Below are 23,442 nucleotides of genomic sequence, written 5' to 3'. Positions count from 1 at the left end.
GCATCGTGGGGTACAGACCAGGCGGGCGTGGGCCTGCGCGTTTGCCAGCGGCTTCCACTGCCAAGCCCGTCTCTCTTTGTGGCCCATGTGACTGGCGCTTCCCACCACCGGTGGCTGCGACCGTCGCCGACGCCTTCAATTCTTCCGCCAATGCGTCGTGGCTCGAGCTCCATCTTGACGAACTTGACCCGAATTGCGTTTCTGACCGTTCAGACTTGATGCCAGCCGCTAGACATGCGGATAAAATCTGAGCTGAATGTAACAGTCAATTCTCGCGTCTCTGTTTCTCCTGTGGTCTGGTACCACCTTTTCTTACTTTCACTTGCTGGCGGAATTCGCTTTCTAGATACTCGAGCCAACGCTCTGCTATGGCAGCTCACGCTGTTTGCCTTGTTTTAGCCGAGCTCGTACTTGGAGACATTGCACCCCTTGCACCTGGTCCCGGAGATATTTTTGCTGCTGGCTCAGATTGTACTCTTAAATGGAGCGTAGACACAAGTGGCACCTGGAAGAATGTCACTATTGGTACGTTGTACCGCTTTGCGTTTTATAAACTCGACTATTTCATGCTCGGTGCAGATTTAATGTCTGGTTCCGACAATAACATGTCATTGGTAACTCGCGTCGCGTTTGACCTGGACGGAACCGATCCCAGCCTCTCGCCGTATATTTGGACGTGTCCTGAAGTGGATCCATACTCCGACATATATTTCTACCAAGTAACCTCTTTCGTTCGGATACTGTTTTGTTTAATACTGACGAGGAACTCAGTTCACTAACGGCGACGATCGCGCGGCTTCCAGCTGGACTACTCGATTCACGGTTCTTATCTCTTCCAGCTTCGTCAAGAATTTATGAATTGCTAATTGATGATAGATCGCATCTCCTTCCAACACGAGCGCCCCTCCCCAGTATGCTCAACAGCCGAATGGTGATCCGATACCATGGGGAAACGGAATACTGGTCTATTCTAACTCGAGCGGACCATCCTCCAAGTTCTCCTCTGACAATCCAACGTCTGATGAAAATGGTGCTTGTAATCCAGACGATGATACCTCTGCGCAAGATGACTCAGGAGAGTCGAAGAGTTCTTCGACGGTTGTCCATGGGAGATCCACCACCGTTGTCAGAAGCGAAGGGTCACAGGACAATAACTATGGGAATGTCAAGGATACTCCCGATACGAGTTCGGACACTCCCAAGTCGTCGCATCATCACGCCACCGGCGAGCACGAGCGAACGCACAGCATGGATAGTACTGTGGGCCCTGACAGAAAGCCTAGTTTGACTCACGCCGAGAAGGTCCAGGCATCGAACACTGCCACCCCCAGCACGACGGACGCAAATGATGCTAATGTGACCGGTGCCGCGGATTCACCCGGCAGCGACGATTCTGGCACAGGTGGTAGCGACGGCTCTGATTCTAAATACTCAAACTCGAGCGGCGATGGCTCTGGCGATGATTCTAGTACAAGTTCCGCGGACTCAGGTTCTGACAACGATAACGGCTCTAGCAGTGATGGCTCTGGCGATGACGACTCGGGCAATGGGGACTCTAGCGATGACGACAATGGGTCGACCATGACGAGTATCTTCATGACGTCTTCCCGCAATGAGAAGCCAGCGACGACCCACTCTGTCAGCCGTACCAAGAGCGAGCATGCCACTCGGCGGACTCTCGCACCAACCGCCAACCTCCCTGCAAAAGAGGCTAAAGCAGCTCAACCAGCTTGGACGGGATCATCCTCCAACACTGCTATGGCATCCAGCAATACCTCGAGATCAGAGTTCAACGGGACGAATGGTGCAAACTTGGCAAGTGCTGACGCTCCTAGGATCCGCAGTTCTCTGGGTCCTACCTGGGTGTATGCGCTCTTCGCCATAGTCTGGGTACCGATACTGTAGTAGCACACAGCCCTGGTACGATCTACAGTATTGAATACATTTCCTAATATTGCATAAAGCTGAGTGTGCGCGGATCTGTGACGATGTGAACCTGCTTACACGACAAAATAATTATAATTTAGCTAAATGTACAGATCCGGTACAGATGATAAACGTGTTAGATCATGCTATCCCGGAAGAAGATTGCACAGCCGAGGGTGGTTCAGGATTATCCAGAGCTTGCATGTCGCGAAGCGTTAGCATGACAGGGGCGTGGTCACTGTGTGCACGTTCCTTGCTATCTTCCAAGTATCTCGTCTCCACGACCCGGCTCAGCAGTGACCGTTCAACAAGGGCATAGTCTACCCTGGCACAATCGGCGCCTTGTGGCTTGCCTTTTGCAAACCAGCTGAACGCAGGCTGGGTCCCGTGCAGTATGCGGTATACATCCACAAGGTCGAGACTCGGTATGAACCCCTCCTGAAACTCCTTGCGCGCTAGGGAGTGTGGGTATTCCGTGCGCAGCCGGGGAACGCAGTCTCGCTTAGTGAGCGAGATGTTAAAGTCGCCGATGAGCACCAGGCGCAAGCCTCGGGCCTGCATTGCACGACATTCCTCGAGGAGGAGCTGGTTAAACTCGCGCTTGCGCTCGTTGCGAGTCTTGGGAGGAACCTTGCCCAGAGGATCCCGCCACATGAATTCGCTCCCATTCAACGCATAGACGTTGATGAGGGCCCAGCCGTTCTTCATCTCGAGGATGAGGACGCGCCCTTCGGCGTCCCAGTCCACCTCACGGGCAACTGCAACGAGATCTGGGCGTCGAGTGTAAGTGACGACGCCAAAATGACGCTGGCCACGCGTAGCTCGGCTTAGGGAGGAGTACATGGTGTACTTTGGCTCTGCGAGGTTCCAGGTTGGAGCCGCTTTGAGGCCAGATATCCATTGCTTATCTGTCTGGCGAGCACGGACTTCCTGGAGACAGACAAAGTCGGGGAAGTTGTTGCGGGAGAGGAGATCGGAGAGAAGCGAGAGGTTGGTGCCTGGAGGGATGAGGGAGGGACCGGCCTTGCGAGGAGAGAGGGTGAGGAAGGGTACGGGAGTGTCGACATTCCACGAGAGGACGGCGAGGGTTGTGGAGGGCTCTGCGGGAGGGAGGGTGCGGGGCTTCTTGGGGACGGATTCGTCTGGGTCGTCTGGCCTGGGACGTTTGGCCATGGTGCAGGAGAGATAGGAGGATAAGACGCGAGCGTGGACTTGCGAGGCACGGACGCACTAACCCAAGTGGGTGCACACTATCCTGACGTCATCCCAGCATACAAATCGCTTTCAAGTCTGTACAAAACGACTACAGGGCACGTAAGTTAAAAGCACCATCATAAACAATTACTATGCGCAAAGCATCTATAGTCTACAAATGCGTCACCCACACCTACGGTAGATCTTCCCTCGACATCCCATGCCTCTTGTCTCCTCCAATCATCGGGCTGCTACGGATCTGGTTCACCAACGATTCCCAATAACTCCAGTCCGATCCATCCAGTCCAGGTAGTGGCTCGTTCCCTCCCGCCGGTGGCGTCGTGGGCAACCATCCCGACAGGTCGCTCAGCCCAGGTGTGCCCCACGACAACCGACCCGTCAGGCCCATCGAGTCGTCCGTCGGCCCACCGCTGAAGATATCGCACCACTGGTCCAGCAGCGTCTGCGCCGTCGATTCCGAATCGTCCACAGGTGGGCTTCCCGTCCCAGGCGTAGAACCCGCATCAAATTGTTGTAGGTGCGACGGGATCGCCGGCTGGTGAGGTGCGTGGTGTACATACGCAGCACCCGAGCCTGATGACATCAGGACAGATGGGATTTCTGACAGTGTGAGTCCAACCGTAGCAGGGATATCTGCTTCCCGCTTTCCTGCAACGCTTCCAGACGAGGGCGACGTCTCATGAAGGTTGATCGTCAGGTTCGGCTTCTTGAAAGTCTTCTCGTGAGCCGGATCCGCCATTTGTCTCGAACGGTCCTGCAGGAACTGAATGATGTTGACTTCCCTCCGCGTCGTCTCGTCCACGTCCTTGTGATCATGACTACTGAGGAATGATGCAAGTACGGCGTGCATCAACTCTGCGTCTTTACCCTTCGGATGCAAGACGAGATAGATACCAGCGATCATCGCAGACTGAAACTCCCGGTATGCGCTTGCAACTGGATCTCTGACCTCCTTCGTCGTCGTCGCCAACCAAGCTCGTCGGATGCGGTAATCAGTAAGAGCGGCTTCAAAGCACGCCTGGCGCGAGCGTTGATATCGATCAGTCCCTAATCGACGCAGAAGATACGGGCGGTTCAGGGTGATTCTAACAAAGAAAATCTCAGTGACGAGGAGGAAGCGGTGGACAGGGATGTAAGGATGTGACTGATCAAGGGATGTGTCAGGATCTACGGCATAGTGGGGGGGAAGCGACTGCATGAATTTCACAAGCTCATCATCAAGTGCAAGCACCTCCGAGTAGTGGCTTGTCGATCGTACTTGTTGGAAGTGATGGGATACTCGGCCCATGATGCCGGCGAGAGTATGTCGAAGGATCATGAATGTACTGGGGGTGGGGGTAGTAAGCGGAAGAGGCTTGCGCAGATCCGCAGTGACAAAGTCATCCACGTTGCATGGTGGCAAGGTTGAGGTATAGACGTCCTGAATAGCGACTGGTCTCCCCAAGACCAGTGCAATTGACCGGTCTGCATGATACAAGTGCGACCTTCCAAATAGCATAAGCAACAATAGGATGGAAAGTCAGACGCAGTAGCTGACCATATACGCCTTCGCTTTTCTATCTGGACGAGATCCATACCCTGCAGTCCATCTATAAGCAATTGTGGATAACTCGAATTGCATATATCCTTACCATCGTAGAACCATCGCGATGCATTCCCAGTGCTTGAGCGGTCCGGACGGCGGCGCCCAACTGGTTCCAGGATTCAGTCATCCTGCGATCGAGGACAAGGAAGCGGGCGCTCTGCGCGCCAATGAGACTCCAGTGTTCATCCTACCCCCGATGATGTACTCACCAGCATCCGAGTCATAACCATCTCAAAGCAGTCCGGTGCAATCGCGGCTGCAACAATTAACGATCTCCGCGCTGCAGAATTTTTTACTGAGTGGACATCTTCATACGCAGCTCCATGACACTTACAGGACCAATAATATCGCGAAGATGTCACCTTGCGCGTATGCTCGTCTCCACCAATGTGTTCAGGAGCTAATCGCACGGCAATGGCAAGTACTACGAATAGTAATGGTAAAAACCGTATATTATTCGGATTGAGCATCATTCCCTCCGCATAGATCGCGGCGTAGGACGTGCGGAAGTCCCGTTCTGATATGGGGTATCGTGTCCAATTTCTACAACCATGATTAAGATGATGAGTTACGGGAGTATATGTCACCCACATCGCTAGGAAGTATTGATCTACTAGCCGATTGGAAAAATGACGGGGGGGAAGCTGGTTGACAAGCTCGGGGACTTTCGTAGGCGAGAAACCACAATCGGAAATGAGTCTCTTCAATTTGTCCGCAGCATTAGGTTCTTTGGATTCAGGGTGGAGAATATCTGCGGGGACCTGATGAGCCGAGGGTGAATCCCCGGCAGAGAGTTTATCCACATGCTGTAGCTGAGCGGGAATCAGCAATATGACGCCGCGAGAAGCGAAATGAACACACTTGCTCCAAGACGACTGGAGCTGCAACGCTTCCTGAAGCGCTATTGCCGAACCATCTTCCGCTCTCAAACATCCCTCCGCAGGGATCCTCGTCTTCAGCCTGAGACCTGTTCCCGTCATCTGCACTGGGGGAAGGAGAGCGTCGTCTGTCACCAATGACCTCTGGGGAACCAGATGAATGGTCTTGATGCCAGTAATGTGGCAACGCATTTTCGACGATGTGCTCAAGCCGTGCTAACCGGACATGGATGTCTTGATCGGTCTTGCCCGGGGTGTACGCCTTGCATAGCTCGGGTACTTTGCGAGCTATACACTATTGTGTATCTGTCAGGTCAGCCGTACCGCAAGGGCATGCGACCTAGATACTCACATGGGAGCACGGAATTTGTCTATCGCACTAAAGTCAAGCTTATAAATAATGACTGCGTCGGATGAACAATATACAGGACCTACCTTTTGTTTACGACGATGGCATTCTCCACATGAATAACTGGAGACGGTTAGAAGTCAGTAGGTGAAAGCGAATTTTTAGCGTACCTGACTCTAGTTCGAGGCTTTTTGCTCAATCTAGTATCCTCCTCTTCCGACTTTCTTCTGATACCGTTGGAGGGACCAGGGGTACCTTCCGGCGTGGAATTGGATGTGTGTTTAACCATGGCTAGATTCATGCAAACATGAGGGGAGGAGGAGTTGAGTCAAAACAGCAGGCGCTCTAAGCGGGACTCGGACGAGAGCTAGACTCTAGAAGACAAAACTGGGGGCGAGAGGCTTGTATGGGAATCCGGATCGGGGCGTCAACGGCTCCGGGTTTTACCGGCGCTATCGCGACAGTCACATGCCAAGACTGACTGAAGCCTGTTCCCAACTGACTCAGGCGTTCCACACGCGTTCGACGACCTTACACTACACCCAATTCACCGCATCAGCCACTCTGGTCATCCGCTTTCTTGTCGCGATGGAAGAACCCCCATGGAAAAGGCTCAGGCTGTCCCTCGAGAGACCTTACAAAGATGATGCCGGCCAGCCCATCCCAGCCCTGCTCGATATTACCCCAGATGGACAGTACGTCCACGAGCCGTATGTCATCCACCCTTCCTGCCACAGGTCATACGCTGATTGTGTTTAGAAAGGAAGACGCCGCTGCCCAGGTAGGAGAGAATCTTCGCAGGATATTTCTCGAGCGTGGTCTCGACTTCTTCGACAAGAGGAAGCATGAGCGCGACATGATCATGGAGCCGGATGTCCATGTTGAGGATGAAGGCGAAGGGAACTTTCACGAGAAGGAAGAGCCCGAAGGTCTCAAGCAGCCAATGACTCCAGAGGAGTTGTTCAAGATGCGCATGGAGATATTGCCACAGCTCCAGTAAGTGTATTGTCAAACGTGCATTTGGCCCGTTTCATTTATGTTGGGCAGCATTGCATTTGGTGAGATGTCACAAGCGCGTGATCTACTTTCCCTCTTACTCGCGGCGACGATGCCGCCTGAGGCGGCACCTAGTTTAGCACTTGATGCACAACCTAGCTCACAGCCACAGCAGTCGACGTTGACTGCCACAGTTGTTACCAAGCCACCCCCAATATCTTCTGTGCGAGCTTTTAATGCGCAGCTTGTCGTGGGAGGAAAAGACCGGGCACTTAGACAAGCAGCGGATCTCTTCAAGTTTGCCGCAGAGAAGATGGAGTCTGGCCGCTTGAGGAGCGAGACGTATTGGGTCGATGCACTCCGAATCCGAAGAGGAAACTGGGGTCTTGTCCCGGCACCACTGCCACTTGGCTCTGCAACTGGCAAGGGCGCCGACAAGACTTCCAAGGATTTCCTCATTTCATTCGGCATGGAAGAATGTGCGTAAGGTTTAACATACCGCTAATCGAGCTGACTCTTTGCAGCTCCGCCGCTTTTCAGACGAAGAGCTATCGCTCGCATCCCCACGTTGGGAATTGACGGAAATGCTCTCGAGTTCCCTTTAAGGCAGCGCACTCGGCTGCATGTGTCAGTCATCACGACGGGCGCATCTGGGTCTCGTCACTCTGTTCGGAATGTCATCAAAATCATCGACAATACGTCTCTAGAAGGCTCACTACGTGCCGCCCAGGCGGAAGTTGTTGAGCAAGAGATATTTTCAGCTCTAATCAAGGAAGCTAGCACCCTCCCAACTGCATCCGCTCGTGTTTCAGAAAGGCTGATTGTAATTGAAGCGGACCAAGGGACGGACTTGCAGTTCGAACTTGTACGGCCCATTTAGAAAGTATATTGCGATTTTCTAATATGGATTCAGATTGACGAGGGCGCTGTGCTGCCGTCACCTTTCCCAGGTAATGGATCTGATGTATGCGATCTGATATTCGCGGCGCTGCATGTCCTATTGCTCCGAGCTCACGCACTTGTGAAAGCGGAACGCTTGAGGCGTATTGGAAGTCGGACGTCAGCCCCACTCGGTATAATTCAGCCACCTCCAATATTGCAGCCCGTCATCGACATGATGCAATACAGGGCATTTTGCGATCGAGTGTATTCGGAGATCAACAGGAAAGTGCAGGCGTTGAGGCAGGCAGGAGTACCTGCAAGTCTTCAGTTTGAAGCTGTCGGTGGCAGCGGAGAGGAATTTATCGCACACTTGCGGGAAAACAGGGCCAGGCCAATAGGTGGGCAAGCCCTAATCCGTATTGACAACCGGTATGCTGCAGTGCACTGTACATGGTTTGTAGATGTTCACAACAAGAATCGTATAGACATTCCCTTCGGTTCACGTTCCTCTCACCGTCCATGCTCATCGCGCATCTTCCCCAAGCCACCATGGGTATCGCTTCAATACCGCAACTTTCCCAACTTCTCGGTGATGAGATGGGCGCGTGTCTCCTCAAGGGAATATGCGATATTGGCACAGAACGCTGTGGTTCTGTGAACGGTACATGGTTCGTCGACACACTCACTGGGCGGGGCGTTGGGCGGTGGGAAGGCTGCGTTCTGTGAGTGCCTGTGGGACCTATAGATCGACCTATGATGTGTTCATTTATCCCTCTAGGAATTTCCGTGTGACCTTCGCAGAAGGATCTTCATTTGTTTGTACTGCATCGAGACTCAACAACGCTAATGAGCGGGCTGCGATGGTAACCGAACAATATGGGGTCCAAGACCAGACTGGGGTGTCACTTTTTGACTGGACAGCGAAGGTGATTGAGGCAGCTCTATCGAGACCTCCAACTACGCATGGGAGTAAGTTGTCTATCCTTACAATGTCACATAGATGACTAAATCAATACCTCAGGGTAGCAGGGTGACATAACTCATCGGTTTGGTGTGATTTTGTATATAAGAATACTATGTTGTAAGATACTTTCACTTGCTATTGGCAGTGGACATGTAATTCACCTGTGATAATACACTTGATGACGCTCAGTTTTCAGCAGTTCCAAACTTATAGATGGCATAACATGGCATAAAATAGCCTGATTTTGGATAGCCTATGTGGTGCTGCTATACATGACATGCATGTGACGAGTAATAGGGAAAGCGTCTACTCCTCGTCGTCCTCATCATCCTCTTCTGCCTCTGCATCTCCGCCTGCCTGGAAGGCCTCGATCTTAGCCTGGATCCTCTCCCTGCGCTGGGCGAGCGTCAACTTGACGGACATGTGCTTCTTGGTCTCCGATTTCCAGTCAGTTGTCTTCTCGGTAGGCTTGAATGTAGGATCTTCACGAATGGCAGCGTATGCGTTCGTGAAGATCTCCTCAATATCTTCCGAGCCGATGCCGTCTGCGAGGTATGTGGCGAACTGCTTCTTGAAGCTAAAACATTTGCTCGTCATTTGAACTTCATAAGATCGAGAGGATGCATGCGTACCGTTCGTCATCCTCCTCCTCCAAAGACTCCATGTACTCCGCGACGTGTCCACCAAAGATGTACTTCTTGAGTACCTCAGCGTCCAACTCCTTGGACTCAGGGTCGTAGCCGGGGAAACGCTTCTCGTTGTGGGGAATGTAGATGCCACCGTCACTTGCTCCCTTGAGAGCACCAAACACCCGAGAACCCGTCGACGTGCGCTTTAGACCGACATCGAGATAGCATTTGAACGGACGAGGCGCATCTTCTTCGTCAATAGACTCAGTCATAGTAATCGTGCCGTCGGGCTCTGCAACACCCTCATACTTGTCGGCAAGGCCAAGCTTGGTCAATGCACGACGTGCGCATAACAAACCAGTAGCATATGCTATAGACATCGTGTTGGCCTGATTGTCCACGCTTGGGACATACGATTACGCACCGGCTGTCCAGTTCGTGAGACCATGGTTAATGCCGTATCGCGGGAGCTCTCGCGACCGCGCGGCACACAGAACGAAATCACCTTGCAGACGTGCGTATACGATCTGCACAATGACCTCCTTGTTTGTGAAACGAACGACGAGGCGGTACTTTGGCGCGTTGCTATTCCGTAGTCAATGAACTACACGTTAAGGGAGGTGACGGAGGCACTCACTATTTGTTCTTCGCCTGGGTGACGAGCCTTTTGCGGGCGTAGTCTAAACATCTTGTCAGAATGAACACTATTACTCATACCAAAAAACACGTACAGTCAGTCTTTCCTTCTCTCCGGCGACGATACTTCACTTGGAACCGTGAAAAGTAGGCATCAGACTTGACTTTCTTGACGAATGGCATCTAAAGGATAGTGTATCAGTCGCCTGAATACATCCTATATGGGCGGTGTCCATCCATCATGTTCTGCTGCAATTTGACATGATTCGACAGCACAGATAGATACCCAGGACACTCGAGGCAATTAAGTCAAGAAATACTGACCTTGAGGGGGGTGTGAACGGCGTTGACGGCGGCGGTATACACAATCCGCACATTGAGAGGATTCCAGGAAGTCGGCTTACATAAGCAGTAGTACCAAACCCGGCAACTCGTATCGTAGACAAGCGCATACGCACTTTCCTTCTCTCTCACCGCCACCATCTAGCCTCGCTTCGTCGTCTTACCTCCATTGCTCACTTCAAGATTCCGAAACATGGATTCATACGCTTCGCAGAATTACTATTATCAACAGCAGCAGCAGCAGCAGCAGCAGCAAGCTGCCGATGTCAACCCGTATCATCAACCTTACCAAGGACCAATGTACCCGATTCCCGGATCTTCCTCATCGGCCCACAGTGCGCCTGTTCCCGCCAATGCGTATGAATATGATGTCGGAATCTTGGCTCAGCAGAGTGTCTATGTTCCTGGCGCCATGATTGACAAGCGCGGAGGAGCAGGTGGCAAGCTCGCTAAGGGTGGCAAACGAACGACGGTGTTGCGCAAGGGTGCGGGCAAGGTCTGGGAAGATCAGACTTTACTGGAGTGGAATCCTTGTAAGTCTTTCTTACTCTTCAGAATACTTTTGTGTTGTATTGACATTCTCATGGGCAGCCTGGTTCAGACTTTTTGTTGGTGATCTGAGTAATGATGTATCCGATGACGTCCTGTCAAATGCATTCAACAAGTATACGTCTTTCCAGAAAGCTAGAGTCATTCGGGATCGCCTTAGCGCAAAAGTGAGTCATGCGTGAAAGTCAATAATCAATCACTAAATTCCGTACAGGCTAAGTACGGATTTGTGGCATTTTCCGACCCTGAGGACTTCTTGAGAGCATGGAAAGAAATGGATGGTACGGGAATGCTACCTTTGAAACTAGCACTATCTAACAGCCTCGCTGCGCTAGGCAAGTACGTTGGTAATAGGCCTGTAAAACTGAAGAAGGCCGACAACATGGTCAATCCTGTGGAAATCGGCCACCGCAAAGCTAGACAGCTGGAGAAGGAGCTCAAGAAGAGCAGGCATAAGCCTTACTGAACCAATGCACTGCAAATGATTGTAGAATGAGAGTGGAGTATGTTGCTTCGCCGCTGGGATGTGTTACAGACTAACAGCCCTTGCTATTATGCATATACTTGTTTCCCTGCCGAAGGTATTCAGAACTGGACGGTTAGTGTATGCATGCTGTAGATCGATAATGGTTCATTTTTATTCAATTGCAGATACATCATGGCAGTCTTTCGCTTGGGTTAAGTACGTGCTTGGGTTTCGCAATTTGATGGTAAGCGCCCCGTTCAAATACTTAGGATCAACCACGGGTCTTGCTTGTCCAACATCTCCGTTATGCGCTATATATTCGATGAGGTGTACCGCTTATCATCAACCGGCTCGAGTGTGAGTCCATTAACTATCACAGGCCGCAATAGCTCGTATCACTTGCTATCGCGTGAGTTACATGGTTATTGGTGTGACCGCCCATGACAGTGTGCATCATTGTGCAGTCGCATTAAACGTAGAAGACACGTCTATTACCGTCTACTTGAACTCGACAACTGTCTTAGTATACCTTGTACGCCCACTCCGACGACATCAACAAAGCCCTCCGCCATTGTACCTAAGGCGCTCACGCCTTTCGCAAGATTTTCGACACCACTCACTGCCACACTTCGGCTAGCACCTTGTGAATCCTGTCGGTGGTTGCGAGTGCTTCCCGCAGTCATCATAATTGCCGCCTTGATAGTGTCCAATTCATTCAGGACCTCGACACCGACAGAGCGTGCCCATACGATGGGTTCTGCGGTGGAGGAGTACAACTTGTGGAGCTTGTCTACAGCAGACATCACTTTGTGGTTCTCCAAATAACGAGCACGGGCGTATGGAAAGAGTGCTGTGTGTGAGCCTTTCAAGTGTAATGATTAGCAAGGTTCCTCAATCCTTGTTTCCATGAGTTGTTGCACTGACCTACATCTCCACCATGAATGACTGCTGTCTCAATGCAATTCACGAGGGCTTCTACATCTCCTAGACCCATGTTAAGCCCTTGGCCGGCCAGTGGATGGACAGTGTGTGCCGCATCTCCAACCAATACAGTCCGTGTACCTTGACCTTCGCCGATATATGTATCCGCGTGACTAAAACGCAATGGGAATGAAGCAGCTGTCCCTTGTTGAATTGAGGTTACAAATGGTGGGAGTGCTCCGGCATCCGAAGGCGGGACTCCCCCTAGTACTGCTCGCATAGTCATTGAAGAGTATGCAGAGTGCGGATTTACCCCGTGTGAACGCTCACGAAAACTGATCTCCGAGTACAAGTCTTCGGGTGTCAGCGTAACGCCTGACGTATGGTTATCGAGAAATCTTTCATAGATGTATCTCAATGAGATATTAGGGAGACGGAAGGCAGCATTGACCATGGTCGCCAGTGTAGAGGGATCTGCTTCCAAAAGTGTCTTGGCCAAATGAGGTTTCGTAGACCAAACTAGTGACGAAGTGGTGGGAGAGAGGGGAAGAAACGCGATAGGGCCGGTTGGTAGGAAACGCTGGTAGGCGATGGTATTTGGAGGCTCAAGCATTGTCCGAGGATGGTGGTTCAATGTAGCTACAATAGCCTGCGCGTCGTATGCCCAACCGTAGGATTGGATGCCTGCATATGAGCGTACAGGAGAATTGAAACCATCGGCACCAACCTGTGTAGCTGTTGCAAATATGCCAAATGCAAGAATCAGAAATGGTAAAATACCAGTAATCTGGCGCGTATAGCCCGTCCGTCAGACAGATAGACCAGAGGCCACCTTCCTCCGTGCTCTCGCTCGTCTTGCTGGATAGATTGAACTCGGACTTTGTCGACTAGTTCGATGGACGGTCTATTTGCGAGACTATGGAGAAGAGCGCGCTGAAGGTTGAGATTTTCTGTAAGGCGGGCCATCTCTCCAGGAGCATCTTTACCAGCTACACTTATATCAGATGCTGAGAATGTGATGCGTGCATCAGAGAGCCCATCCCAGACCTATGTCCAGGCAATAATCAGCCGACAACCTGGAATCGGACATTTGGGCTTACTTGCATCTCTCCAATGGGCATAGTCCGTGATTCATCGACGTGAGACCATGCCCCGGTATCTGTGGGCTCTTGTCATAAAAACGGAGGATAATATGGAAAGTTGAGTATGCTCACCACTCAGGAAGGTTCGCGATGCATTCGTTATTGAACTTACCCGGTTTGAGAAAGCACTGGATAAAGGATTCCAGTATCTAATTTTTGATAGGTCACCGGCTTCTATGAGGGTGACTTTGAGTCGCTCCGCAATTGGCCTGGCTGCACCTAGCTCCGTCATGAGAAGCGCGACAACTGTAGTAATACAGGGCGCACCAAGAGCATTGGCTAGTGCAAGACCTGCTGGTCCACCACCCACAATCACCACATCACTATCCTCATACGCTGTAGCGGAGAACGCTCGCTTGCTCGTTTGCCTCGCATGTCTCAGGGAGAACGCGAATGGTTTGGACTTCAAGCAACGCGAGATTGGCATGAGAAATCTACTACCTACGACAAGAGAAGATTTGGGACTATTCGCACGACCAATTCGTCAGTCTGTGCAAAAGAGATCAATAGTCTAGATTGCAGTGACGGGATAGTAGCGGTTACCGGTTACTAGTAACTTGAAGTATGAGACTATGTATGAGTCGAGCGCGCGACGCGTCGCGATTGTCACGAGACGCCGGGTCAAGTTCTCGGAGTCGTTCCCTTCCTTAGTTTGAGCTCAGAGGCTTTACATTCGCTTTTCCTGTCTATACTAAGTCCTGTGGATTTCCGTAATGGATATCGACAAGCTTTTCAAGGCGAGCCGTGTTTCTTAGTATTCGTGCATGCCAGTGTAATACTATCATCCTTAGGTCCCTAAGCTGCCCGTGGGTGGAAACAAGAGACGGATGCCAGACAATCCCACACCCGACATGCTCAAAAGGATGAGGATGGACGTAGAAGTTCCAGCAGTTCCAAGCGACACTGCACCTACTGTTCCCCCAACTAGGGGAAAGTCGCGTGCAACTACCGTCCAAGACGAGGAGGGGGAAGAGGCCGAAGAGATGGCTGGCGACTTCGCGCCAGGAGGCGATGCCGATTACTTTGCGGAGGAAGATGACGAGGGCCGCTTCTTTGGTGGCGGTTTGACGAAAGAGCAGAAAGACATTCTCAACATATTCGACAAAGATGGAGGAGAGGAAGCACGGGAAGACGTGTGTTATACCTAAGTTCGTTGCCTCTGACCCGTAAGCTGATTGTGGTTGGCTAGCTTGAGGAGTTGGCGCTGCCTGGTGTGCGTCGGCTGCTACTGCGGTTCGAACGAGCGGCGAATAAAAACCAAGATCAGCGGTCAAAGTACCCAGATGATCCCACAAAGTAGGTGACATAGTGGATACACTCCATTTCAAACTGACTTGAGGTCCCAGATTCATCGATTCTGAGGCGGATCTAGACGCCGCAATTAAAGCCCTCCTACCCCTTGCTCAAGTTCCCCATATTGCCTATTCAGAGCTAGTCAAATCCGGTGCACTTGCGCGTCTTGTGGGACTGTTGAGTCATGAGAATGCTGACATTGCAATTGACATTGTCGAAATTGTGCACGAACTGACAGATGAAGAAGTTGGGAATGAGCTAGAGGAAGATGAGGAGGCAGAAGGGACTAGGGAAGAGGCCCTGAAGATGCTCATTGAGGGCCTGGTAGGTCTGTCTGTTATACTGCTGCCACATCATTGGCACTGACAATCCTACTAATGTTACAAATGTACAGATGGAGAATTCGGTGTCCGAGCTCCTCGTGGACAATCTCATTCGTCTAAATGAGGACGAAGAGTCCGACAGACAAGGCGTATTCCACATCCTTGGTATGCTCTTCGACCTTTGGTAAATGACTTCACCCATATTCTTGCAGGTATATTCGAGAACATTCTCGGATTCAACGTTGATTTTGCGCCACAACTTGTCGCAAAGACGAACATTCTCAAATGGCTACTCGATAGGATACAATTAAAGGGACACAACGAGAATCGCGGATATGCAGCAGAATTGTTGTCAATCTTACTACAGACCGATCGAACAAATCGTTTAGAGTTTGGGAAAAGAGATGGCGTAGAGGTCATTTTGAAAGTCTTGTCGGTGAGCCACTAAGCGCCTTATTAAATGTGTCTCGTCTTCAAGGTCACGCATAGCACTTCCGACGAAAAGATCCCGTCGACCCGGATGAGACCGAGTTCATGGAGAACGTCTTTGACTCATTATGTTCGGCACTAGCTGAAGCGGAAATCAAAAAGCTCTTCTTGGATAGTGAGGGTGTAGATTTGATGGTGATCATGATGAAGTTGGTCGTCCCTCTTCGCCCACTGTATGATGTGGAACTCATAATTTTCGGCAGAGAAAAAATGCAATCGCGATCACGATCCATCAAAGTTCTAGATTATGCAATGTCAGGATCTGCAGGCACTGCAACTTGTGAGGTTTTCGTCGAGGCATTAGGACTCAAGACACTGTTTTCTGCTTTCATGGGCAAGGTTAGTGCGTTATTTCCAGGACATGACTGAGCTCGCACCCATACGCTCTATCGTAGATCTCGAAAAAAAAGGCTCATACATCAACCCCCGCATCGGAGGATACGTCGCATGCGCTAGGTATCGTCGCGTCGCTCCTGTCCAACCTTCCGTCGGACTCGCCTGCGAGAGTAAGGCTATTAGCGAAATTTGTAGAGAATAGCTATGAGAAAACGGAGAAGTTGCTTGAGATCAGATATTCTGCGCAAGGTCGCTTGAAGACAGTCGAAAAAGCAATCGAAACAGAGAAGAAGGTGCGTGTGTGAAGATGTGCAGCTCTCCAGGGTTCCAACTGCCTACAGGAATTGCTTGATGACAACCAAGAGCTTGGCCCTGAACAAGAAGACTTGTGGTACTTACAACGATTAAACGGAGGATTATTCACATTTCAGACTGTGGACTATATTCTTGCATGGGTCGTCATGGAAGACGATGGAGTGTGTTTCTGTCTTCACGTATTGTGCACACATCTCTGCTAACCCAGGCACTCATAGATTCGAACGCATGTACAAAATATGCTGGGCAGGAGAAATCGATCATTACAAGACATTGTTAACACGCTCCAAACCTACCATGACAACATTGATGAGGAACCGAGTGGGCAAGACGATGGTTCCCTATCACGGAGAGAAATCTTGCGAAACTTAATTGCTTTCATGAAGGGATGTTGATTAGCGGGATACCGTACACTACTTTACAATACTTTTGTATAAGATTTGCACGTGTGCTGCTCTTGGAAATCCGTATTGCACTATACAGGTTATATGCTATGCTACTACAAACAGGGCGGCAGACGAGAGGAGCATGTCCAGAGCCCCCTTCGTTCTCACAAGCTCTTGTTGGAAGCGTAGTTCCGCAGCTACCTTTTTGCGAAGCCTGGCGAATAGGGTATCGATAAGAGGAGATTGTCCAAGCACTGGCGTGTACATTTCTGAAGAAAACAATCTCGTTAAAACTACTCTCTTGCTAGTGAAGAGACACCACAAACCAATTACGACGCCAGCCATATCGCAAACCATCTCGCCAAAGCGCGGGTCCGCCACGTACTTCAAAAGGAGTCCAAGAATTGGCTCCAGTAATACATCGTCACGGCCAGCGAGTGCTGAATGCAAACCGTCACGGTGAATGAGTTCTTGGATCAGAGCGAATTTTGTAGTTGGCGGAACCTGCTTTATATGTATACCTGCAATTAATTGTGACAGCTGTAAGCAATTTCGCATGCACAAACCTTTCTCAGAACCGAGTCAAGTGCCGCGGAATACTTGAACCCCTTCAACATCTTGTCGTAGTCACGTAGTCGCTTCTTTCGTCTGCTCTCAACCTTGAGTTCGTCCGCATCGCCTATTGGTTTTGATTTTATCTTTTGACGTACACGGCCTTGTCCTATAGGAGGTATTGTGCCCCCAAGGTATGACTCATAATTGCTGGAACGAAGAGCAGAATTCAAGTCTGCGGCAGCCGGCTCTGAAGCCTTTGGCTGTCGACGGCGAACGGATAGCGTGCCATCCGACATGCCTGCTGCTATGTGGGTCTCATCCGGCTGTAAAAAGAATATCTATACCTGGAGAGCCCTATATATCCGAGGATGCAGACGTACCGAGATTGCGAGGCACAGAACCGGAGCTGGGTATCGCATTGTGTGTACGACTTTGTATGTGCTCACGTCGTACACCTTCACCATCTGGTCCAGCCCGCCAGTCAGGAGCCTACTTGCTTTGGTGTCAAAGACCATAGCGGTGATAGTCTTCTGGTGATTGGACAGAGCGCGCGTACAGCGACCGCCAGCCACTAGATCCCAGACACGTAGTATCGGTCCTGCAGATGATAATGCAATAGTTCCAGAGGGAAACATCAAAACCTGTTCCACGGGAGCAGTGTTATGACTTCCTCCTTCACCAGTGTCGCCTCCCATCAGCATTTCACATGCTCCCGTTCTCGAGTCATACAGCCGCACGGTAGTATCGTATGAGCCTGTCAGAATGAGGTGAGGGCTGGAGGTCGACACTTGCCCTGAGCGGACGTAATCGGTATGGTCAGTAAAAGTAGCGATACACGACTGAGAGGGAACATCCCAAAGCTTCACGGTGGTGTCGTCCGAGCATGAAAGCACCCGTGTTTGATCAAGGGAGGAGAATTTAGTGACATGCACGGGCTGCTTATGCGAGTCCAGCGTTCGAAGAATAGCGCGCGAGTTTATGTCAAAGATCTGCATAGGTCCGAATATCAGGCACTTGACTTCGACACATCGGACTGAAAACTGACCTGTATGAGGCCGGTATCGTCCCCTGCAATGACCAGTTTTCCGTCTCCACGTATGTTGCCGCTCCGGGCCACGTCTTTGAATCTCGAGATAGTCTTGGTAACCTTTTGGGTTCTCGGTGCGTAAATTTGCACTCGTGTAGCGGCAGTCACGGCATATCTGTGAGGCTTTGAAGGCGAGAAATGAACGGAAGTGATAGGTGCATATTCCTTGATGAAGACAGGATGCTTAAATAGCCGCCAGTACTTTGACTCTGCATTGTGTTTTGTGGACGACGGGCGTGGATGCCTCGCGACCACCACCGGCTGGTAGTCCATGGCCGCCTCGAGTGAGCGGGAGTCTAGTATAATATTCGATCGCTCCTAGAACTGGCACCGGCTATTTTCGAAGCGTGCACGTGATCGATAAAAGATCGATTGATTTGTTCCGAGCTTGATTTTTCTGTCCCATAAGTGACCTACAACTGTGTACCATACTCGTTCTGTCCCTGTCTGTAGCCATCGTTCTCTGTCTATCTGTCTCCCTAAAATTCCAAGATGTTGTTGTACTCAGATGTTCTCAGTGGCGATGAGATGTTTTCCGACGCCTTCCCTATGTATGTCACCTCTTGTTCTTCACTCGGCGACTTCACGCTCATTACCGGCTTGCCCTGTCTGCAGCAAGGAGGTCGATGACGTTGTGTTTGAAGTAGACTGCAGCTTGATCACAGTAAAGGCCGGGGCCGATGTTGACATTGGTACAGACGCACTAGATCTCATGCATTTGACGAGCTACTAACGTTTCATAGGTGCCAACCCCTCTGCGGAGGATCAGGATGACGCCTTGGAGGATGGTGCGACCCAGGTCAACAATGTTGTTTACTCTTTCCGTCTTCAATCGACGCAATTCGACAAGAAGACGTACCTAGCCTATCTCAAGGTTCGTTGAAATGTGTCTGTCGTCTTGTAGAGCGTGCTGATCGTAGTAATTTATCCCAGGGCTACATGAAAGTTGTCAAAACTGAGCTACAGAAAACCAAGCCTGAGCGTGTCGAGGCTTTCGAGAAGGGCGCGCAGGCTTTCGCTAAGAAACTTGTCGCAAACTTCAAAGACTACGAATTTGTATGTATATTAAGACTAATCGAGCCCTAGACTTAATTGAGAGTTGCACAGTACACTGGCGAATCAATGAACCCTGAAGGCATGGTTGCACTCCTTAACTACCGGGAGGACGGCATCACTCGTATGTCTTGTCTTAACCTGAAGCAGAGTATTATTCTGACTGGTTGACACATCGTGCAGCCTACTTCACCTTCTGGAAAGATGGTCTCAAGGAAGTGAAGCTGTAAATCTTCTCGCCAACTCCCTCACATCCCTACACACTGGTTTTCTCCTCTTGAATCTCTCTGGATTGTCGGTTGATCTTACGTCCGTTGTGCAAAACATGAATCAATCGTGTACCACAATTTTCGCCGCATCTGCTTATATCGATGTAGCAGCTTCGTGCACGATAATAGATGTAGCATTTTCAAGTACTATGATTCCAGGACAACTAGCAAGATTCGAGGACCTCCTCGGGAGGTTTAACTAAGTAGTACCCAAACACCCATGTAGATTCAGAGCTCGTCGTGAGGCTCATGTACGATTTCGGGCTGCTGTGAGTTATTTTTGAATGGAACCTTGGGATCGAGAGGATTCTTGGCGTTCTCCTCCACAAAGGCAACAAGGCTCTCAAGTGATCGATCGCCGTTGTAGTCAATGAAGTCGCGCGAACCAGCTTGCTTGAACTTGAGTGTGGGGAAGCCGGATATATGGAAAGGTAAGTTGGGTGGAAGGTCGTTCTCTTGCGCCTCCATCTTCGCACTATACTCTACGGTAAGCATGATATAACACAAGCATGAGCATAACGTCGATACTAACATGACTACACGGTCCTTCACGTCAGCGTAGCGGTCGCCAAGGGAGTCCCATGTTGGTTTGAGACGCTTGCAGTGACCACACCTAGAGTGTTTTCGTAAACGTGCGGACTGAGAGTATGCTATCCAGTCTTACCAGCTGGCATAGAATTCCACGAAGACATCCTTGTCATCGTCGAATACAACTTCCTCAAATTGCTTGCTGACGAGGTTGAAGACGCTCTCGTCCTGTGTAGCAGGAATCGGCTGACTTTTGAGCTCTGGCTGAAGTTTGCCATCAACATAGTCTGAGAGCATGACGTCCAGGTCAACAGCATTGAGCTCCTTGCTCTGATCGTACGGGTACTTGAGCTGCTTCTGAATGTCTTGGATCACAAAGCTAGGCCATTTCGCCTCCACCAGATTCAGCGCCTTGGCGTGATCACCAAACTTAATAGCATCAATCCAAGCGAAGTTCATGTTGGTCTTCCACTTAGAAGCAACAGGCTTGACCAAGGTAATATACTCCTCCTTCTTCTCATCGCTGGGGTCGAGGAAGAGATACGCAAGGGGTTTCCCACTTTCGGCATAGAGTTGGTAGTTATCCGTACTGACCTCGTCAATGGTAGGAATGGAGAGTGCCTTTATCCAATTCTCCATGTCCGCCACTTTGGCAGATCCAATGGGATATGGGTACTCGGTAGTAGGCTCGTCGAAGGTGCGGTACAAGACAATAGCAGGTGGCGTGACACCAGCAACATCAGCGAGAGCAGAATCGCTCGTGGAGCCGAACAAATAGTCGTCCCTGTGTTTGTTCGCTGTTGCAGTGAACTCTGGACCGGGCGCGTCAGCAGGAGAGATGAGGAATGCAAGCGCGACAATCCTGTCAGCCTTAATAAACTCGTCGTAATTGGCGGAAGTCACTTCCGACACGGCAGGCAGCGATTGTCTAGGAGCGGAAGTCAGTGAACGGTGAACGGTAAATAAACAACACTGGCGTACTTGACCATGTAGCTAACGATACCGTCTGCCTTTCGAGGACCGGTATAATCAGTGTAGTCACCATGCCGGTACACCCGCAGCGTTCTTCAAAGTGAGGCCTCAGTCATAGACCATTTGAGTGAAACCGACCTGACTCACGGGTATCCCTGGATACCGTTGGCCTGGCACAAGTCAGCTTGGTCCACGCAGTCAACCTTAGCAATCTTGATATCCTTCTCTTTGAGCGCAGTTGCAGCCTCCTCATAATGAGGCGCAAGGGCCTTACAGTGACCGCACCTGCGAATTTTGATGTCAACACCATTATACAGATAAAATAAGGCCATGCAGACCATGGCGCAAAGAATTCGACAAGAATAAGGGGCTCAGGCTTGACTACAGCATCGAAAGTGTTGGTTGTGAGGTTGATCACGTCGGAGGGGCTATCAGCGGCGGAGACAACAGAGAATAGGGCAAGAGCGGGTGAAAGGAATCCGAAAAACCACATCGCCGTGTAGGTAGGAAACCAAGGAGAGGACGAGTGCGAATCACAGAACGGGCGCATACAAAAGGTACTTAACTCAATTGAATCAGACTGACGTGTCACTGACAAGCAAGCGCGCGCCTGCCTCACCGCAATCGTCAGCAAGCGCTCAGCGTTCAGCCAGCGGCTGGGTGGGCAGCGGGCATGATACAGCACGCCGAAGGTTGACAACACATAACTCAAACTTCGTTTCTAATCTGAGAAACCACAGGACAGTAATATGAACCAGCCCATCCGGGTCACAACACAGCCAGATCAAACTCGCTGCCTCTCTGTCGTCCCCCACCATACCGTTTCACAGACGGATTGAAAGGCCGCGGCGGAGGGAATCCAGTCACAGGGAAAGTGTGCGAGCCGGCTAGTGGAGGTGGAGAGGGAACTGCAAACAACGCTATGAGCGTCGATATAAATAAGAACAACGCCATAGTTTTACTTACTCCTGCGACGGGTGGAAGTAAGGGTGCTCGTACCATTTACCTGAGGTAAAACGGCCGCCGACAATGACGAAGCAACTCGACTTGTCGATGGCGAAAGTGCCCCGGACGTCGATGAAGTGCGTGATCTTACCGGTGAAGGACCAGGAGGCGGAGGCGGAGGCGGAGGCGGAGGGGCCGATGCCGGGGTGGGAACGTGCCGCACAGGAGGTGGTGCAGGGGTAGGGGCATGCCGCGCAGGAGGGGGACCCGGGGGTGGGGGAGGAGGCGGCGCTGCAGGAGGACCTTCCTCTGATACGCTCCTGGCACGAGATGCGGATAAATGTGACGTTGCGACGCTGATAGGTCTTCTTGTAGGAGGTGGTGGTGGAACAGGGCGCGCGGGAGTAGATGCATCAGTGTGTGGCTTCAAAGTCGATGACCTGGCGGGAGGAGGCGGAGGAGGCGCTCTCCCAGACGTGGCAGGCGGGGCTAGTACCCCTCGGCGAGGAGGGATATGGGGAGCTGCTGAAACAGGACGCACAGGAGGCTCAGGAGCTGATCTAGTAGATGCATTAGACGTTGTTCGAGAAGGTAGTGGAGGTGCAGCAGTGGGTGACTCATTGCGAATAGCGGGAGGGGGTCTACGGGGAGGTGATCGTGCAGCAGTTGGAGGTGTGGGAGCTACCCTCGATGGGAGACTTGGTGCGGGGCGACTCGGGACAGTGGGTGCGCTGAGTGCAGGGGGGGCTGGAGGTCTGGCAGGTGAGGGTCTACCAGGGGGCACGGGTGCTGCCACTGGCGCTGCGCCGTTCCGTTTCGGTATTGAAGGGGGTTTTCCAAGTGTTGGGGGCTTCCCTTCGAAAGCAGGCCAAAGATCTCGTCGGTCCCATATCATCTGAAATCAAAAGATAGACACGTACCTGTGGTTTGGCCAGCAGGCTTCAACTTGGGAATGCCTCCAGCAAATAGCCCACCCAACTGAGGCGGACCAGACATAGAAGACCCCATAGCAGGGGCCGCAACTCCCATTGCTCCACCGCCTCCAGACCGCCCTCCTGCTGCCCCGCCTTTGGGTGCTTCAATGGCAGGTGCACTGCGGTCATTGGTTTCTGCCTTCTTTAGCTTTTTTCCGGCTTGAATCTGTTTGAGGAGCTCTGATGAAGCCATCTCCGGTAATAGCGAGCGGAGGTCGAAGGTGGTCGAACGAGGCAAAAGACACGGGGGTCGTCATCAACGCGAGTACAGTGGCTGCGGAGGCGGCCACACGCGCCTATCTCAATACTGTACACAGCACGTTCTGGTTCAATTCTCTGGGCCGAATGGTCGACATCACCACTTGACGATAGTTACATAAACTACTGGCAGATACAGGGAAATTAAAGGTATCACTATGTAATCTAGAGGGCACAGA

The 23,442-nt window shown here is 51.2% G+C and overlaps 12 protein-coding genes across 12 annotated transcripts; 5 read left to right on the top strand and 7 right to left on the bottom strand.

Moving 5' to 3' along the window:
* Positions 1 to 368: 368 nt before the first annotated feature.
* On the top strand, positions 369 to 1,905 carry FIBRA_03660 (uncharacterized protein; the record flags this gene model as incomplete). The annotated part of the gene is made up of 3 exons (XM_012325493.1): positions 369 to 719; positions 772 to 822; positions 877 to 1,905. 3 exons carry the CDS (start codon positions 369 to 371, stop codon positions 1,903 to 1,905), a joined length of 1,431 nt encoding a protein of 476 aa, XP_012180883.1.
* A 162-nt stretch (positions 1,906 to 2,067) lies between these two features.
* Positions 2,068 to 3,099, bottom strand: FIBRA_03659 (uncharacterized protein; the record flags this gene model as incomplete). Its single annotated transcript, XM_012325492.1, has 1 exon — positions 2,068 to 3,099. One exon carries the CDS (start codon positions 3,097 to 3,099, stop codon positions 2,068 to 2,070), a length of 1,032 nt encoding a protein of 343 aa, XP_012180882.1.
* A 214-nt stretch (positions 3,100 to 3,313) lies between these two features.
* FIBRA_03658 (uncharacterized protein) lies at positions 3,314 to 6,242 on the bottom strand (the record flags this gene model as incomplete). Its single annotated transcript, XM_012325491.1, has 10 exons — positions 3,314 to 4,625; positions 4,679 to 4,719; positions 4,773 to 4,883; positions 4,936 to 5,006; positions 5,061 to 5,269; positions 5,318 to 5,538; positions 5,588 to 5,892; positions 5,957 to 5,975; positions 6,040 to 6,076; positions 6,124 to 6,242. 10 exons carry the CDS (start codon positions 6,240 to 6,242, stop codon positions 3,314 to 3,316), a joined length of 2,445 nt encoding a protein of 814 aa, XP_012180881.1.
* Positions 6,243 to 6,541: 299 nt separating this feature from the next.
* On the top strand, positions 6,542 to 8,557 carry FIBRA_03657 (uncharacterized protein; the record flags this gene model as incomplete). Its single annotated transcript, XM_012325490.1, has 6 exons — positions 6,542 to 6,663; positions 6,713 to 6,949; positions 7,001 to 7,428; positions 7,474 to 7,814; positions 7,863 to 8,260; positions 8,317 to 8,557. 6 exons carry the CDS (start codon positions 6,542 to 6,544, stop codon positions 8,555 to 8,557), a joined length of 1,767 nt encoding a protein of 588 aa, XP_012180880.1.
* A 544-nt stretch (positions 8,558 to 9,101) lies between these two features.
* FIBRA_03656 (uncharacterized protein) lies at positions 9,102 to 10,243 on the bottom strand (the record flags this gene model as incomplete). The annotated part of the gene is made up of 5 exons (XM_012325489.1): positions 9,102 to 9,372; positions 9,428 to 9,794; positions 9,849 to 10,009; positions 10,062 to 10,104; positions 10,156 to 10,243. The coding sequence occupies 5 exons, from the start codon at positions 10,241 to 10,243 to the stop codon at positions 9,102 to 9,104; spliced, it is 930 nt and encodes a 309-aa protein (XP_012180879.1).
* A 352-nt stretch (positions 10,244 to 10,595) lies between these two features.
* Positions 10,596 to 11,417, top strand: FIBRA_03655 (uncharacterized protein; the record flags this gene model as incomplete). Its single annotated transcript, XM_012325488.1, has 4 exons — positions 10,596 to 10,935; positions 10,994 to 11,118; positions 11,166 to 11,232; positions 11,287 to 11,417. 4 exons carry the CDS (start codon positions 10,596 to 10,598, stop codon positions 11,415 to 11,417), a joined length of 663 nt encoding a protein of 220 aa, XP_012180878.1.
* A 491-nt stretch (positions 11,418 to 11,908) lies between these two features.
* On the bottom strand, positions 11,909 to 13,907 carry FIBRA_03654 (uncharacterized protein; the record flags this gene model as incomplete). The annotated part of the gene is made up of 6 exons (XM_012325487.1): positions 11,909 to 12,279; positions 12,342 to 13,065; positions 13,119 to 13,385; positions 13,439 to 13,504; positions 13,593 to 13,699; positions 13,748 to 13,907. The coding sequence occupies 6 exons, from the start codon at positions 13,905 to 13,907 to the stop codon at positions 11,909 to 11,911; spliced, it is 1,695 nt and encodes a 564-aa protein (XP_012180877.1).
* A 424-nt stretch (positions 13,908 to 14,331) lies between these two features.
* FIBRA_03653 (uncharacterized protein) lies at positions 14,332 to 16,631 on the top strand (the record flags this gene model as incomplete). The annotated part of the gene is made up of 10 exons (XM_012325486.1): positions 14,332 to 14,613; positions 14,670 to 14,776; positions 14,827 to 15,097; positions 15,168 to 15,261; positions 15,309 to 15,532; positions 15,586 to 15,734; positions 15,789 to 15,924; positions 15,981 to 16,214; positions 16,263 to 16,397; positions 16,455 to 16,631. 10 exons carry the CDS (start codon positions 14,332 to 14,334, stop codon positions 16,629 to 16,631), a joined length of 1,809 nt encoding a protein of 602 aa, XP_012180876.1.
* Positions 16,632 to 16,727: 96 nt separating this feature from the next.
* On the bottom strand, positions 16,728 to 18,537 carry FIBRA_03652 (uncharacterized protein; the record flags this gene model as incomplete). The annotated part of the gene is made up of 5 exons (XM_012325485.1): positions 16,728 to 16,891; positions 16,949 to 17,126; positions 17,189 to 17,500; positions 17,558 to 18,166; positions 18,223 to 18,537. 5 exons carry the CDS (start codon positions 18,535 to 18,537, stop codon positions 16,728 to 16,730), a joined length of 1,578 nt encoding a protein of 525 aa, XP_012180875.1.
* A 255-nt stretch (positions 18,538 to 18,792) lies between these two features.
* Positions 18,793 to 19,547, top strand: FIBRA_03651 (uncharacterized protein; the record flags this gene model as incomplete). Its single annotated transcript, XM_012325484.1, has 6 exons — positions 18,793 to 18,815; positions 18,880 to 18,956; positions 19,008 to 19,138; positions 19,198 to 19,320; positions 19,372 to 19,441; positions 19,501 to 19,547. 6 exons carry the CDS (start codon positions 18,793 to 18,795, stop codon positions 19,545 to 19,547), a joined length of 471 nt encoding a protein of 156 aa, XP_012180874.1.
* A 267-nt stretch (positions 19,548 to 19,814) lies between these two features.
* On the bottom strand, positions 19,815 to 21,579 carry FIBRA_03650 (uncharacterized protein; the record flags this gene model as incomplete). Its single annotated transcript, XM_012325483.1, has 5 exons — positions 19,815 to 20,061; positions 20,119 to 20,199; positions 20,251 to 21,042; positions 21,234 to 21,371; positions 21,425 to 21,579. The coding sequence occupies 5 exons, from the start codon at positions 21,577 to 21,579 to the stop codon at positions 19,815 to 19,817; spliced, it is 1,413 nt and encodes a 470-aa protein (XP_012180873.1).
* A 275-nt stretch (positions 21,580 to 21,854) lies between these two features.
* Positions 21,855 to 23,198, bottom strand: FIBRA_03649 (uncharacterized protein; the record flags this gene model as incomplete). The annotated part of the gene is made up of 3 exons (XM_012325482.1): positions 21,855 to 21,994; positions 22,053 to 22,886; positions 22,952 to 23,198. The coding sequence occupies 3 exons, from the start codon at positions 23,196 to 23,198 to the stop codon at positions 21,855 to 21,857; spliced, it is 1,221 nt and encodes a 406-aa protein (XP_012180872.1).
* Positions 23,199 to 23,442: the final 244 nt, after the last annotated feature.

Source organism: Fibroporia radiculosa (assembly GCF_000313525.1).
Source record: "Fibroporia radiculosa TFFH 294 genomic supercontigs, scaffold2149, whole genome shotgun sequence".
NCBI classification, from domain to species: domain Eukaryota; kingdom Fungi; phylum Basidiomycota; class Agaricomycetes; order Polyporales; family Fibroporiaceae; genus Fibroporia; species Fibroporia radiculosa.
Note: the sequence above shows the minus strand (reverse complement) of the source record. Positions and strands in the feature narration are given on the sequence as shown.